The sequence below is a fragment of the Paramisgurnus dabryanus genome, chromosome 3 (assembly GCF_030506205.2).
Source record: "Paramisgurnus dabryanus chromosome 3, PD_genome_1.1, whole genome shotgun sequence".
NCBI lineage: Eukaryota > Metazoa > Chordata > Actinopteri > Cypriniformes > Cobitidae > Paramisgurnus > Paramisgurnus dabryanus.
In genome coordinates this window covers 43,070,549-43,084,801 of record NC_133339.1, presented here as the reverse complement: position 1 = coordinate 43,084,801, position 14,253 = coordinate 43,070,549, and the positions used below count along the sequence as shown (strand labels likewise).

Genomic DNA, 14,253 nt, shown 5'->3' with positions numbered 1-14,253 from the left:
ATTAAGGCAGTTCTGAAGGCGAAAGGGGATCAAACACAGTATTAGTATGGTGATATTGAATTAAACTATTTCATATTTTAAGTATTGATTTTTTTCTGCATATAATTATAATCCTTTCTGTTACCTTTGATGGATTTTTATATCACCTAGGTCGTTGCAGTGCATTATGGGACTGCCTTAATGAGTGTTCACACTAGATGCGAATGAAGAGAATAAATTGCGCGTAGTTGGATGCTTGAAAATTTTTTGTTAACTCATTTCATTCATGCGTGAAATTTGCGTCATTCGCGCTTGAAATTCACATAATTCGCACATGAAATCTAAACGCTTTCATTACTTCCTATCTTTTATCATCTTCATTATTTCTCCCTCTGACACACATACACTTTTGTGATCTGTTCAATTGTTCATCTACCTAAACCAGGGGTTTTCAAAGTGGGGGCCGCGGCCCCCTGGGGGGCCGCCAGGTGGCGCAAGGGGGGCCGCAGCAAATTGGAAGAAAAGAGCAAAAAAAATTATATACCAGTAAGTATTTTTAAAATAAAAAAAATTTATATTATTATGCGTATTTTTATGAAATAGCATTATAATAATTTGTCGATATCTGAACATTAAACTTTTAATGCTAATCATTCTGATTGGCTGGGTAAACCATCACGTAACCTGTCAATGTAGCCTTGGTAACAACCGCCAAAACTCAGCTATTCAGCTATTTATTAATTTAACGTTAGTAAAAAATGTCAAAACTTTATCAAAATGGATAGATTTTTAAAAAGAAAAACTGACGAGCCAGCTATCGAAACGTCAGGTACAAAAAATCAGAAAACAAACTCCTGGCCGAGTAAGACTCGTAGGTATGAGGCAGCATACATAAAGTATGGATTTACCGTCACGCAGAAGAACGGACACGAGTGCCCCAAATGCGTTCTTTGCTGCGAAATCCTCTCCAACGAATGCTTAAAACCATCAAAACTTCAACGTCACCTGAACCAGAAGCATCCAGCAGAGGCCGAAAAACCAATTGACTTTTTTAAAAGAAAGGAAGAACATTTGACCAGGCAGTCAGCGACATTTGTGCGGCAAGCTACTGTCCCTGAGAGAGCACTGAGGGCATCGTTTTGGGTTTCCTTTCACATTGCGCGAGCTAAGAAACCGCACACAATTGGGGAGGATTTGATACTACCAGCTACCAAAGACATTGTTAAAGAGCTTCTGGGTGAGGATGCTGCCAAGCAAATTGACGCCGTACCGCTCTCTGATAACACGGTGAGCAGACGTATTGGCGACATGGCTGAGGATATGTCTGCTCAACTGTTGGACCAGGTGAGAGCTAGCGAATTTTTTGCACTGCAGCTAGATGAAAGTACTGATGTCGCTAACGCTGCCGAGTTGCTTGTGTACATAAGATTCATTTTCCAAGAAATGTTCGTCGAGGAATTACTGTTTTGCAAAGCACTTGAAAGTAGAACCACCGGGAAAGACATTTTTCAAGTGCTGGACGAATATATTAATTCAAATGGACTTGACTGGTCTCGTTGCGTGGGTGTGTGTTCTGATGGGGCCGCGGCTATGACTGGGAAGAACAGTGGGGTGACGGCTCTCATCAAACAGAAGGCCCCGAATGCCGCGTTCACGCACTGTATGCTCCATCGAGAAGCACTGGTGGCTAAACGGTTGGATGATGAGCTTAATCAGGTACTACAGGACATAATACAAGTAGTAAACTTCATTAAAGCACGCCCCTTGAAACACAGGCTATTTGCTCTTCTGTGTAAAGAAATGGGAGCCCGTTTTGATGGACTGCTGCTTCACTCAAACGTACGCTGGCTTTCACGGGGGGCAGTTTTGAGCCGTGTGTATGAATTGCGGAGTGAGGTCGCAGAATTTCTCTTGTCTGAAAAACATCAGCTGGCTGACCGTTTTAAAAATGAAGCCTGGATTCTCAAACTTGCATATATGGCTGACATTTTTTCTCATCTGAATGTGCTTAACCAAAGCATGCAAGGGCGTGACACATACATAGTGCATATGCAAGACAAAGTGCGTGCTTTTTGCCTGAAGATTACGCTGTGGTCAAACAAGCTCAAGGAGGGAATTACAGAAATGTTCCCACTATTACACCAAGAGCTGCTGTCATCTGGTGGTGAGATGGACACCATTTCTCCACTGATACAATCCCACCTGGAGCACCTCCAGGGATATTTCAGAGACTATTTCCCTGACCTTGACAGCACCCATCTAAACTGGGTAAGAAACCCATTTGCCCCTGATGTAGGATCTTGTCTGGACTTAAAATCACAGGAGGAGCTGATTGAGATGATTTCTTCATGGGATTTAAAAATGAAATTTGAGACTCTTTCCCTCTCTAACTACTGGATGTATGTAAAAAAAGACTTTCCCATCCTAGCTGAGAGTGCTCTGAAATGCCTTCTTCCTTTTGCAACCACTAAAAGTACTTAAAACAAAACACAGAGCACGTCTAAATGTGGAGAGTGACATGCGTATTGCACTGACAGACATGAAGCTCAGGCTTGACAAACTGTGTAGGAGCCACCAGGCCCACCCATCCCATTAATATGCTCTCTCTCTCTCTCTCTCTCTCTCTCTCTCTCTCACACACACACACACACACACACACACACACACACACACACACACACACACACAGATCTTTCTTTTTCCATTAACTGACACACACAGGTACAATGTTGAATTTTAATGTTGAAATTACTGTACCAGATTTGAATGTATTGAAATTTCTATATATGAAGCTCTGACATACAAAGGTTATTATTACAACACTAATAAAGTTCAGTGGATGTTCACCTAGATGTTTTATTCATTTATTTTTAAATTTGCCGTAGTATTGTCGATGAGTTCAATAACACATCATGCAAAAGGGGGGCCTTGGCCAGAACCTAGTGGAATTTGGGGGGCCTTGTTATGGAAAAGTTTGGGAACCCCTGACCTAAACCACTTAAGTAATTGGACTGGGCGTGTTATGCATGAGTGTCACACCAGCAGTCAAAGAGGCATCAGAGGTCGGGTTAACAGAATTTTTTGTAACAGTGACAGAAAAATTACCCCATCATTTATTGTAACTTGTGAATGTAATTCTCAGCCCTGTCCAGTTAAAGGCAAGTGTGTATTTGACTTCATACAGCACTGCACAGGGGTATTTATGTGAAGTTCATATTTGTCTGTTTAGACACGAAGGTCTCATGTTTTACCGCCGCCACTGTCACTGCGTGAAAAACAAGCTTTCCTTTATCCGTATCATGTGATGTTGAACATGTAAAGTGACGCACAGGCTCTGTTCATCTGCTCTCTTCACAAATAATTAAACATATTTTATATTTTAACTCATCTTGCAGGTTCAATGTTGAAAACAAAAGCTATTAGTTATTATCATTAAAATATGAAATGACACATGATAATTGATTATTACGACCCTGTTCATCACAATGACGGAGAATGAAAAAGTCTAACGCGTCCTCTTGCCGGCATGGTCAACAGTCTGTGACCTTCATCTGGCCAGAGGCCGCTGTGCTGTAGATCTTTCCAAACTGAAATAATGAGCCTGTTGTTGTATTTAGATCACTCATCCATGTCTTAATTGTGTCGTATAAACAGCAGACATCCTATGTCCTTGTGTGTTATAGTGATGGCACGCATTCAGCCGATAATGCAACGAGTTTGGGGAGCAATGATGTTTGTTATCTTTGATTAACAAGACGCAGCAACATCATCAACAGTGTCACATAAGGGGCTTCGGGTTCAAAGTCTTGTTGTGGCAGATTGTCAAGCTATATATCATTATCATTTCTCTCTCTGTCTCTCTCTATGGTTTAGGCAGTCTGGGCCAGCTGAAGTATTCCTATGAAGTCCCTTTGACATCTTTTCGGCCCCTCGGCTTCTTCCGGTGGCACCAGCAGCAGGAATAAGGGATGTCACAAGTATTCCTTCTTCTGAGTCTGCTCAGTTGCTCATCTTGCATCCAGGTCAGATGTTCCTTCCTCCAACTTCTCTTTTTTACACTTTTCCATTTAGGCAGTGAATACTGTAGGCAGTGGTTGGCAACACTTTTTTGAAGGCCATGTAGATCACTTGGTAGAGCAAAAGTGTTAACATTGCAAAGGTTGTGGGTATGCTCTATTCTATTCTAACTAGTCTATTCTATGTCTATTCTATTTTATTTTATTTCTAATCTATGTCTATTCTATTGTATTTCTAATCTATGTATATTCTATTTTATTTTATTTTTAATCTATGTCTGTGCTATGTCTATTCTATTGTATTTCTATTCTATGTCTATTCTATTTCTATTTTATTTTATTTTATTTCTATTCGATGTCTATTCTATTGTATTTCTATTCTATATCTATTCTATTTTATTTTATTTTTAATCTATGTCTGTTTTATGTCTATTCTATTGTATTTCTATTCTATGTCTATTCTATTTCTATTTTATTTTATTTTATTTTATTTTATTTTATTTCTAATCGATGTCTATTCTATTGTATTTCTATTCTATATCTATTCTATTTCTGATCTTTTTTATTTCTAATCTATGTCTATTCTATTGTATTTGTATTCTATGGCTGCGTCCGAAACCGCATACTGTATAGTAGGTACTGAATAAGATGACTGTATAGTATGAATCCTTGTAATATGAATGAGATTCGGACGTACTACATCCGCCATGTTGCTACATCACGTGACATACGTCGTCATCACGTCATGTCATTCCAGTGCAAAAACAGCCGCATGATCTTCTTCTTCGTTGGATAACTCCTCTGCCAGGGCATCATGGGATTGTGAAGCGTCCATCGTATGCACACTGCAAAATCTAACCGGAAGTAGTAGGTCATCCGGGTACTTTTCGCATACTGTTTTTCGAATACTATGTATGCGGACATACTACTCGCCTCGCCTACTGCATTTGGCGTACTATATAGTATGAAGTAGGCGGTTTCGGACGCAGCATATGTCTATTCTATTTTATTCTATTCTATTCTATTTCTATTTCTATTCTATGTTAATGTCTATTCTATTCTATTGCTATTCTATGTCTGTTTGAGTGACTGAATGAGGTCTCAGTTGTTTACTCGCAGCAGAGTATTAGCAAAGCATGACTCAATAGGATGAGGACATATATTCTTTCAATTTTTAAACACTTTATTTTACTTCTAAACAAGTAAAATTCTTATAGAAATAAATGAATAGAAAAACTTGTATAAACAAAATGAAATATTTATCATTTCTGCTTTTTTATTTTATATGTGGACTCTAGCACTTTCAGCCAAAAATTAAATAAATGAAACAATAAATACAATGTTCTCCAAACATTTTATTTACTCACTCATGAGATTAAACTAATCCAGTTTGTTGCTATGTCAGTAGCAGCATCTTGATTAAGTGACTCATTCATTTAGCTTTAATTGATCTCATTTGGTACCATTAAAAAGAGTGAGATGAATATAAAAAAGTCCATTTGATGTTTTACTTTTTTGTCTAATTGTTAATCAGCGTAATTTTCTCAGAGTTAAAGGGGTCATGACATGTATTTTTTATTCTTTTATTATATTTCCTGTGGAGTACTTATAATATTACTAAAGTTTTTTAACAAAAAAAACATACAAATGTAAGTAATTTTTCTTCATTTCCACCGTTTTTATCTTCTGATTGAGTCTGATTTGTGTGTTTCCCCTTTAAGAACATTCAGTGTCCTGCCCACATCTATGATTGACAGCCTACATGCTGCTGCTACACCTGCAGTTTACAGAAACAGCTTCTCACATGTTCTTTTTAAGCACATTGTGTGTTTATTTATGTCATAGACACCCAAACAGGGCCTGAAGTTAACTTTTTTGACCACCAGCCACTGTGGCAGGTGGATTTAGAAATCCACCTGCCACAGAGACTTTTTACCAGCCAGTTTTTTTTTTGCCTGAAGAGTGAATTATAACGCTGTCTTTATTGTATGAATTAAATATGATTTTTTTTCAGAGCTACAAAAGTGAATTTCTCTTTGTCTTAGGTTGTTTGATTAACATTAATGACACAGACTTAAGTAGGTTAATTGAGGTTACTGTCTCTTTAAGACCAGCACAGAATGGTTTTTGACTCTCTATACACTTAAGACATAAATAAATGTTTTATTAGAAAATTAATACTGTTGAGATCATTTTGTTTATATGTGCCCCGTCAAGAGCAGAATACGTTGTTTTTCATTACTATATTCGCAAAATGTATGTTAATGTACTACAGTATAAGGCATAGTAGCGCAACTCTCTCTAAAGTTTACACATCAAGAGTTCTGATCCGTCACAGCAGCACTACACATCTGTGCAACTGTGATTGTACTGTAGCCTATGTCAGCATTGCATTCTCTTCCCATCTCACCAACAGTTTAATACTTACTCGCACATCCAAACGTAGTCAGAGAAGTGCCTCATCTTCTTTCCAATCGCATGAACGTTGCGAAACAGCAGTCGCATCCTCTCAATGAATCACTCAATTTGCATCGGTGATATGCGCAGGTTGATAAGAAATGAGCGGGTGCCGGTTACGAGTCATCCAAAAATATTTTAATGATATTCAGGCCGCGGTCAGTCGGTCGAGTTTAAAAACTATTTTGAACAATTGCGGGCGGGTTATAGTGACGGGTCGTTCGCGAACCAGGCGGCTCTAAGAGCTGATTCTTTGTAGCGAACCAGCAGAGCCGAATCTTCAGACGCAGGCTTGGGTGGGACCGTAAGAGGCCAGAAGAGCCGAATCTATGAAAAGAGCCGGACTGCCATCACTAAAATGTAGAGCCGGAGCTGGAGCCGAAAGAGCCGAATCTATGGAAAGAGACGGACTGCCCATCACTTGTGGGTTAGTTGAAAATGTCGGTCGGGAGTGTGTTGTTCATACAATGACCCGCGCATCACTGATTCGCATTGGCTACCCGCCAATGTGGCTGGTAGATTGACAGTGTTACCCGCCAATTGCAAAATCCACCCGCATTTGGCGCGTGGTCGGGTGTTAATTTCATGCCCTGCACCCAAACAATCACAACCACAAAAAAAAATGTTAACCCTAAAGGAAGCATATAAATAAATCATTAGCGAACACAATTAGTGTGTACCAACACAAAGTTTGTAGCATCTAATATGCCATTACATCCGTAAAAAACAAACAATTCATTTCTCTCTGACGTTGAGATCCTTCACTGCCAGCAACTGCACAATATTTGTCTTGCATCACAATCTTATCATGATTGTAAGCAACTACTCCTTCAGATCCATTTGAGTCACTCCTCTGTCTGAACACCGGTGGGTGGAGCCAATGATACAATAATGTGCTGTGACGTTCTCTTAAAGAGTCGCTTGAGGTGCTTGTCAACCAGTGCGCATGTGCATTACTTGATACGACCTAAACTGCGCGGAAAACATGACCATGGTTGGTTCTTGTCACATGACCTGCGGGATGCTTGCGGCATTCTGAAAATTGTAATGTTTTTAACTCAATGCGTTGTTGCGGACGCGCCTGGAAAAAATGATGGCGTTGCACCGCGTGCGCATCGCGAACGTGTCGCTTCCGTTATGAGCGCGCATGCCGCACGCCTTCATTTTAAATAACAAACTTGAGTGCGCAAAAGACATGATATGTAAACCGCCCCTTATAGTGCAATTTGAGCTTCAGAAACAAAAGTTATGTTACAGCTGATGTAAGGTTTATTTGTTGGTCAGAAATATGTTGTTACATTTTGATTTTAGAGATATCTATCTTTCCCAATTTAAAGCAACACTATGTAGTTTCTATGTAAAAATGACTTACAGCTCCCCCATGTGGTTGAAAAGCGCAACAGTGCCTGGTATCAGACACTCTTCTGCAGGCAGGGGGAGGGGGGGCTGTGTTTCCTATCATCCACCGCCACTTTCAGAGTGTGCTTGTAGCAGCTAGGAGGTTGCTCAGGTTGCAGCAACAATACAATTTGTCCAGTTAAAAGTTGTTCTATCACTGAAATAATTTTAGGGACATTATTTAAAGGTAAAAAAACTACATAGTGTTGCTTTAAGCAAATTGGATTTATTGCATGACTGAAAAAAATGCCTGGAGGTGTTGCAAAGATGGCCGCCTAGTGACGCAAAACGTCTTACATGTAAAAAGCAGAGGTGTCAAGTAACGAAGTACAAATACTTCGTTACCTTACTTAAGTAGCTATTTTGGGTATCTATACTTTACTGGAGTAATTATTTTTCAGACGACTTTTTACTTCTACTCCTTACATTTTCACGCAATTATCTGTACTTTCTACTCCTTACATTTTAAAAATCGCCTCGTTACTTCTATTATTTCGGCTTGTTTGCTTTTTTTCATTCCGGCTTGTCATCGTTAAAAAAACCTATCTTGATAAATTGCATCATCCAGATAAATGCGATTGTGGTTGGATGAGAAGTATAAACATACACCATTCTGACACCCTATTGGTTTGTACGCAATCCCCGCCCCCCAGCTGACTGCAGATGATCAAAAGTTTGTTCGATGCTGCTGCACAGAGAAACATAAAAGAACCGCGAGAGCGATTAGAAAGCATGCGGAGCAGTTTGCTCTCACGATGCTTTGATATCATCCGCCATCCGTTTGTACAGTAACAGAACGCGGCATTCTGTCTTCAAATGGAAAAGTACGAAATAAAACTTGCGCATCACTTTCAGGTCAGTTCACATTCACAAGCCTGTGTAAATATATAGCTGGCTGCTGACACCAACTCATCTGTGTGATTTAAATAGTGTAACAATACCAATTTATATCATATAACTTCAGTTGTTCAACTTAAATGACATTGTGCTGCGTTGCGTTTTGAAGCATGGCAAAGATATCTATGCTAAAGACATCTGTTGTTTTGTATATGCTTATAACTACCCTAAATTTTATTTGCATTAACAAAACCTACTTAGCTGAATGCTTGAGTGTTAAATCAATCAAACACATAACCATACATACCAACTTTTGCTTTTGTTAATAGACATCAGCTGTTTCCTTAAACCTGACTTTTTGAATTTACTTACAAGAAAGACATTTAGTAATTCTCCTTAATTGCTTGGATTTATACTGACTAAAGTAAAGTATACTAAAGTCCATTAGCTACAAGTACAGATGCAGAAATATAGGCTATAATATATAACTGCATATTTGTATAATTGTAGTTTGTGTTGCTGTCAAAATAAAATTTTAAATGAAAACAATAATAGCATATTTCTATTCTCACACATACTATAGTTGTGTGAGATTTTGTTGTTTTTTAACTAAAGAGGGCACCACTGTAAAAGTTTGGCCAGCAGCGGCCCTGCTCTAAAGTTTGACTTTTTGCACCATTACAATATTTATAGGCAACTAGTCATCATATCTTCCTCTCTATGGAACACATGTTAATGCTCAGTAGTACACATTTATGGTTCTTTAATGCAGTGGTTATCAAACCTTTTTCGCCTCCCTTGTGTACAGTGGATTCCTTCACGACCCCCCAAAGAAATGAATGACATAAACATTCTAAAACTTACAATTTGAATTAAACAAAACATATTAAATTATACAATGTATTGCTTTTGTTTAGTAGCCTTATTTTTTGAGGTTTAATTACACAGAATTTATAATAAAGTAATGTATTTCATAAAATATTATAAAACTGGGGCCCCTGGCACCATCTCGCGGCCCCCAGTTTGAGAACCACTGCTTTAATGTATTTGTTCGCATTGTATTGAAATGCGTTCATTTTTAATGGGCATGTACCGTATGTGGTTGAAACAGATAGTCTAGTGCAGGGGTAGGCAACATGGAGTGCCGATGTCCTGCAGTGTTTAGCTCCAGATCTAAACAAGCAGACCTGAACAAACTAATAAAGGTCTATAAAGTCACCTGAAACTACAGGTAGCCAAGGTTTTATAAGGGTTGGAGCTAAAATGTGCAGGACATCGGCACTACAGGACTGATGTTGCCTACCCCTGGCCCTAGTGCATCCCAAATTGTTTAACATTAACATTTTTAATATAACACTATAGTTATTATGGCCTTTAGAAACATGTTTTAGAGGAGATAGGGTAGTGCACAAAAGGCCCCTGTGGTGCGGCCTACGCTTTTTTCCGTAATGAAATTTTTTCCTTACATTACTTTTACTTTTATACTTTAAGTAGTTTTGAAACCAGTACTTTTTCACTTTTACTTGAGTAAAAAGCTTGAGTTGATACTTCAACTTCTACAAAAGTCTTTTTTAACCCTAGTATCTATACTTCTACTTGAGTAATGAATATGAATACTTTTGACACCACTGGTAAAAAGATCAAGGCAAATTTAATTCCTAATGTCATGACCTCTTTAACATAATCTAGCCAGCTAAAGGAAATGCAGTGTTCTCACTGAGGATTAGATTAGTATGGGTTCAGCATGCAAATAAACAATTAATTCATTAGACAGGTTCAGTGATGGCCTGCAATAGGCCTGCTGTTGCTGTATTTTATAACTGTATTTAAACACCTCATCTACAGTTCATGTCAGCAAACAAGACACTTTTCACAGTATAATGTCAGTAATCTATTCTGTAAGGGTTCTGTATCTGTTTCTATGTTGATAGAGTCAACACTCAATGTGTTTGAATACAATCATTTCATTTTTGGTTGAACTATTCCTTTAATCCAACACCTTAACCACTCAGCCACCTCATCACACATTCACTACGATGTCTTGATTTCCCCCCTTATTAGATTAAAGCATCAGATTTGGGAGCCATGCCTTATATAACTTGAAACCATTCAAAACCTTTCTGTTGCACTTTATTGTATTTTAAATCATATCTTACAGGTGTCATCTGCTGTGTCCCTCAAAACCTTGATGGAAAGATGGTTGCTGTACCGAGATGAATGCTTTCGAAATATTAGCAGAGAGCCACCACTGGCAGGTGCGTTATTTACAATGACTTACAGTGATGGTCAGAGACAGCTTTATTGTGGGTCTTTCATTGATGTTTTCAGTAGATAGATGAAAGAGTACAGTGACTTCAAACAGTACTGAAATATTAGATTGGGGTCATGTCATATACTGGAGACTAGGAGACTTCATATATCTGAACTTTAATGATTACTTTTTCAGGTGTTGTGTGCAACAGAACGTTTGATAAGTTTGCCTGCTGGCCGGATGGGCTGCCAAATACCACAGTGGGTGTGGCCTGCCCCTGGTTCCTGCCCTGGCATGAAGAAGGTGAGATTTACTAACATATGTATATCTAAACAGATTACAGTAAATCTAACATAACTGTGTCCAGGATGGAAGGTTTTTCATTCAATTTAAAATTAATTAATTAAATGATAACATAAAAAATAAAATGGCAAAAATGTCCCAAATTTGAAAATTTTATGATAAAATAAAATAAAAATATTAAATTAAATTATTTAATTTTCAAAGTGATGATGCATTTTCCCTGCCAAATTGAAAAATAAAATGCAATTAATGATTTGACATTTCATTTTCACTTCAATCTCGAGGCAAAACTGCCATTATTAAAATTAAAAGGCAAACTTGAGAAGGAAGCTTTAAATACATTTTATTTGTATAAAATAAGATTTAAAGCTAAGATTCATCCAAACAGTTGCTAGGTTTGTCTAAATGAGTCATTATAAAATCGCTAAGTTGGCAACACTGATTCGGCCAATCCCCATTTATTGAGCAAGTAACCCCCACCCACTGATTAACATTGAATTTGCATACAAGTTGAAATTGAAAACCAATAAATAAGAGAACATTAAATTAAAACTTTGTCACTATTATTGCATGGGCATGAATAAAAAGCCTTTTAAAAGTTATTTACAGATTCCTTTCAAGTTTGCTTTTAATTTTAATAATGGCAATCTTGCCATGATATTGTAGTGAAAATGAAATGTTAAATCAGCAATTGCATTTTATTTTTCAATTTGGGAGGAACGATGCATTATCACCTTGAAAATGAAATCATTTAATTTAATGTTTATGTTAGCATTTAATTTTCAAATGTTGAATTTTTTTTGCCATTTTATTTTTTATTTTATCATTTAATTAATACATTTTAAATTGGCTGAAAAAACCTTCAATAGTCCCGGTCATTTTTCACTCAATTTTGCTGATGGAAAATGAAGCCTACTTCAGGACCAGTCAGATTTTTTTGTATGCAGTATTTTTTATTAGGAACTTATTACACGGCTCTCTGGAATGCTTGATTCTGATTGGTCAGTTGAGACATTTGCAGGTTCGTTCTTTTCAAATAATAACCGCTCCAAAATAATAACGCATAGCCGGACTACTTGCATGAGTAAAATCGCTCCGCGCCAATAAAGATCAATAAAGATTACTGTCTGTTTGGCGCCATCTTGTGACAAACACTGGACAACCACGACAAGACACAGACAGCTTACTGAGACTGAACTTGACAAAATAGAGCATGACAGCTACGAAGCCAACACACAAAAAAATACAGAATGGGCATTAAAACTTCTCAAAGACTGGCTGAAAGAGAAAAAAATGGAGACAGACAAGTATGAAGAAGAGGATCTTAATAAGGTATTACGATCATTTTATGCATCTGTGCAAAGTTTCGCGGAAGGATAAAAATGTTAATTTAAAACAAATATGCCAATAAAATGTTTCAAATTCATATTCATGTCCAGTTTTTTTTCTTATGTGGCAAGTAGCCGTGTAATAAGCGGGATAATGTAGAGGCAGCCGGTAGTTATTGGGAAATAAGCCCCTTCAGTGTGATACAAGACCCTCCGCTTCGCGTCGGGTCCTGATCACACTGTCGGGGCTTATTTCCCAATAACTACTGGCTGCCTCTACATTATCCCTTACTTAACAGTAATGCATTACTGTGATTTAAAAGGAAAATTATTATTAACTCTTTTCTTTGCCATTGATGAGTTATCTCATCAAATAAGAGAAAACATTTGCATTAAAAAACATGTTCCTGATGAGTTTTTTATGTTAATCTGCAATACCGGGATTATTCGTTAGATGGCAAACTTTATTAGATGGCAAACCCAATTTATTAAAAAACTGAAGCAAAAAATGATTTACTAATTTTAAACTCTTTGTAAACTCTAATCTCTAATAAAATTCCTTAACAAAAATGCAATTATTTCAGCTTTTTGCTAAAAAAAGTTATATTTGTAAAGAAATAAAACCATATTTAAGAGTTTATAAGCATAGGAAAAAATATAATGTTAAGAAATAAATGTTTTTTTGTTTGTTTGTTTATTGTTTGTTTGAAAGCAGAGGGTCTGTTCTTTCATTTGATATATTTGTATGTTTATATATTTTTAGATGAACATTTTCCTAGAACGCATTTTGTGAAACTTTTGTGAAAATCACAAAAAAATGCTGGCAGGCAACTTTAAAAAAAAAATGCTGGTAGGGAATGAGTTAAAGGGGACAGAGAATGAAAAACCATTTTTTCTTGTCTTTGTTGAATAATGGAAGTCTACCCGCATTCTCAAACATACAAAAAGTGCTAGACATGCCAAACATCTGAGTCTCATAGAAATTCCTCTTTTAGAAATGTCAGCCAGAAAACGGCCCAATCTGAAAAACTGATGCTTATGACATCACAGGCATCTCACTGCCCCTCCACTTTAAAATAATTGGCTACATTTTTAGAGTGGCAGCAAAGTCAGCCAATCAGTAATGAGATTGCAAGTTAAGCCAGTAGGGGGAGCCAAATAGGGGCAAAACCACTTGTTTAAAATCCCCCACCCTAATAGAGCTATCTGAGAGAGGTTTTTAGGAAGCTTCTAAGGCATCGCAGACCCAAACAAAAACATTTTTTGTCTACATGTCACATCACAGAACAAGGATAAATACCCCGTTCAATCATTCTATGTCACCTTTAATATGAAGATATACACAAAATATAGCAAAAAAATAAATAAAATAAATATAAAATGCATTTAGTAATGTTAATAAATAAAACCTTATTGCGAGGAGTTACAAAAAAAAAAAGATTAAATGATTACACGCCTCAATGGTATAAATGATGTTAATGTTTGGTGGTGTCTCTATATGTACATTTATGTAAACTATGTGATCACTTATTGTGTGTTTGTGTTAGTTCAACATGGGCTGGTGTATCTGGAGTGTGATGCAGACGGACAGTGGAGTAAACAGAGGAACGCCAGTGAATGTGTGTCACATGACCCCACCCAAAACGTGGTAGTGGCTGTACCTTTAAAACACTGTATCTTAATA

General features: G+C 37.3%; 2 protein-coding genes across 8 annotated transcripts in view; both read left to right on the top strand.

The window, feature by feature from the left end:
- gcgra (glucagon receptor a) overlaps positions 1–14,253 on the top strand; it is a 98,833-nt gene that overhangs the window by 60,039 nt on the left and 24,541 nt on the right. For 4 of the 7 annotated variants that reach the window (XM_065263213.2, XM_065263209.2, XM_065263210.2 and 1 more), the window contains exons 2-5: positions 3,853–4,001; positions 10,846–10,942; positions 11,134–11,241; positions 14,117–14,217. In XM_065263213.2, the coding sequence (XP_065119285.1) occupies positions 3,948–4,001; positions 10,846–10,942; positions 11,134–11,241; positions 14,117–14,217 (360 nt within the window). In that variant the 5' untranslated portion in view covers positions 3,853–3,947. Of the gene's footprint in view, positions 1–3,852; positions 4,002–10,845; positions 10,943–11,133; positions 11,242–14,116; positions 14,218–14,253 lie in introns of those variants that run through there. The other 3 variants (XM_065263214.2, XM_065263212.2, XM_065263215.1) reach the window with 2 other exon arrangements.
- LOC135744871 (zinc finger BED domain-containing protein 5) lies at positions 1,288–2,460 on the top strand. The gene has a single exon (XM_065263249.2). It carries the CDS (start codon positions 1,288–1,290, stop codon positions 2,458–2,460), a length of 1,173 nt encoding a protein of 390 aa, XP_065119321.2.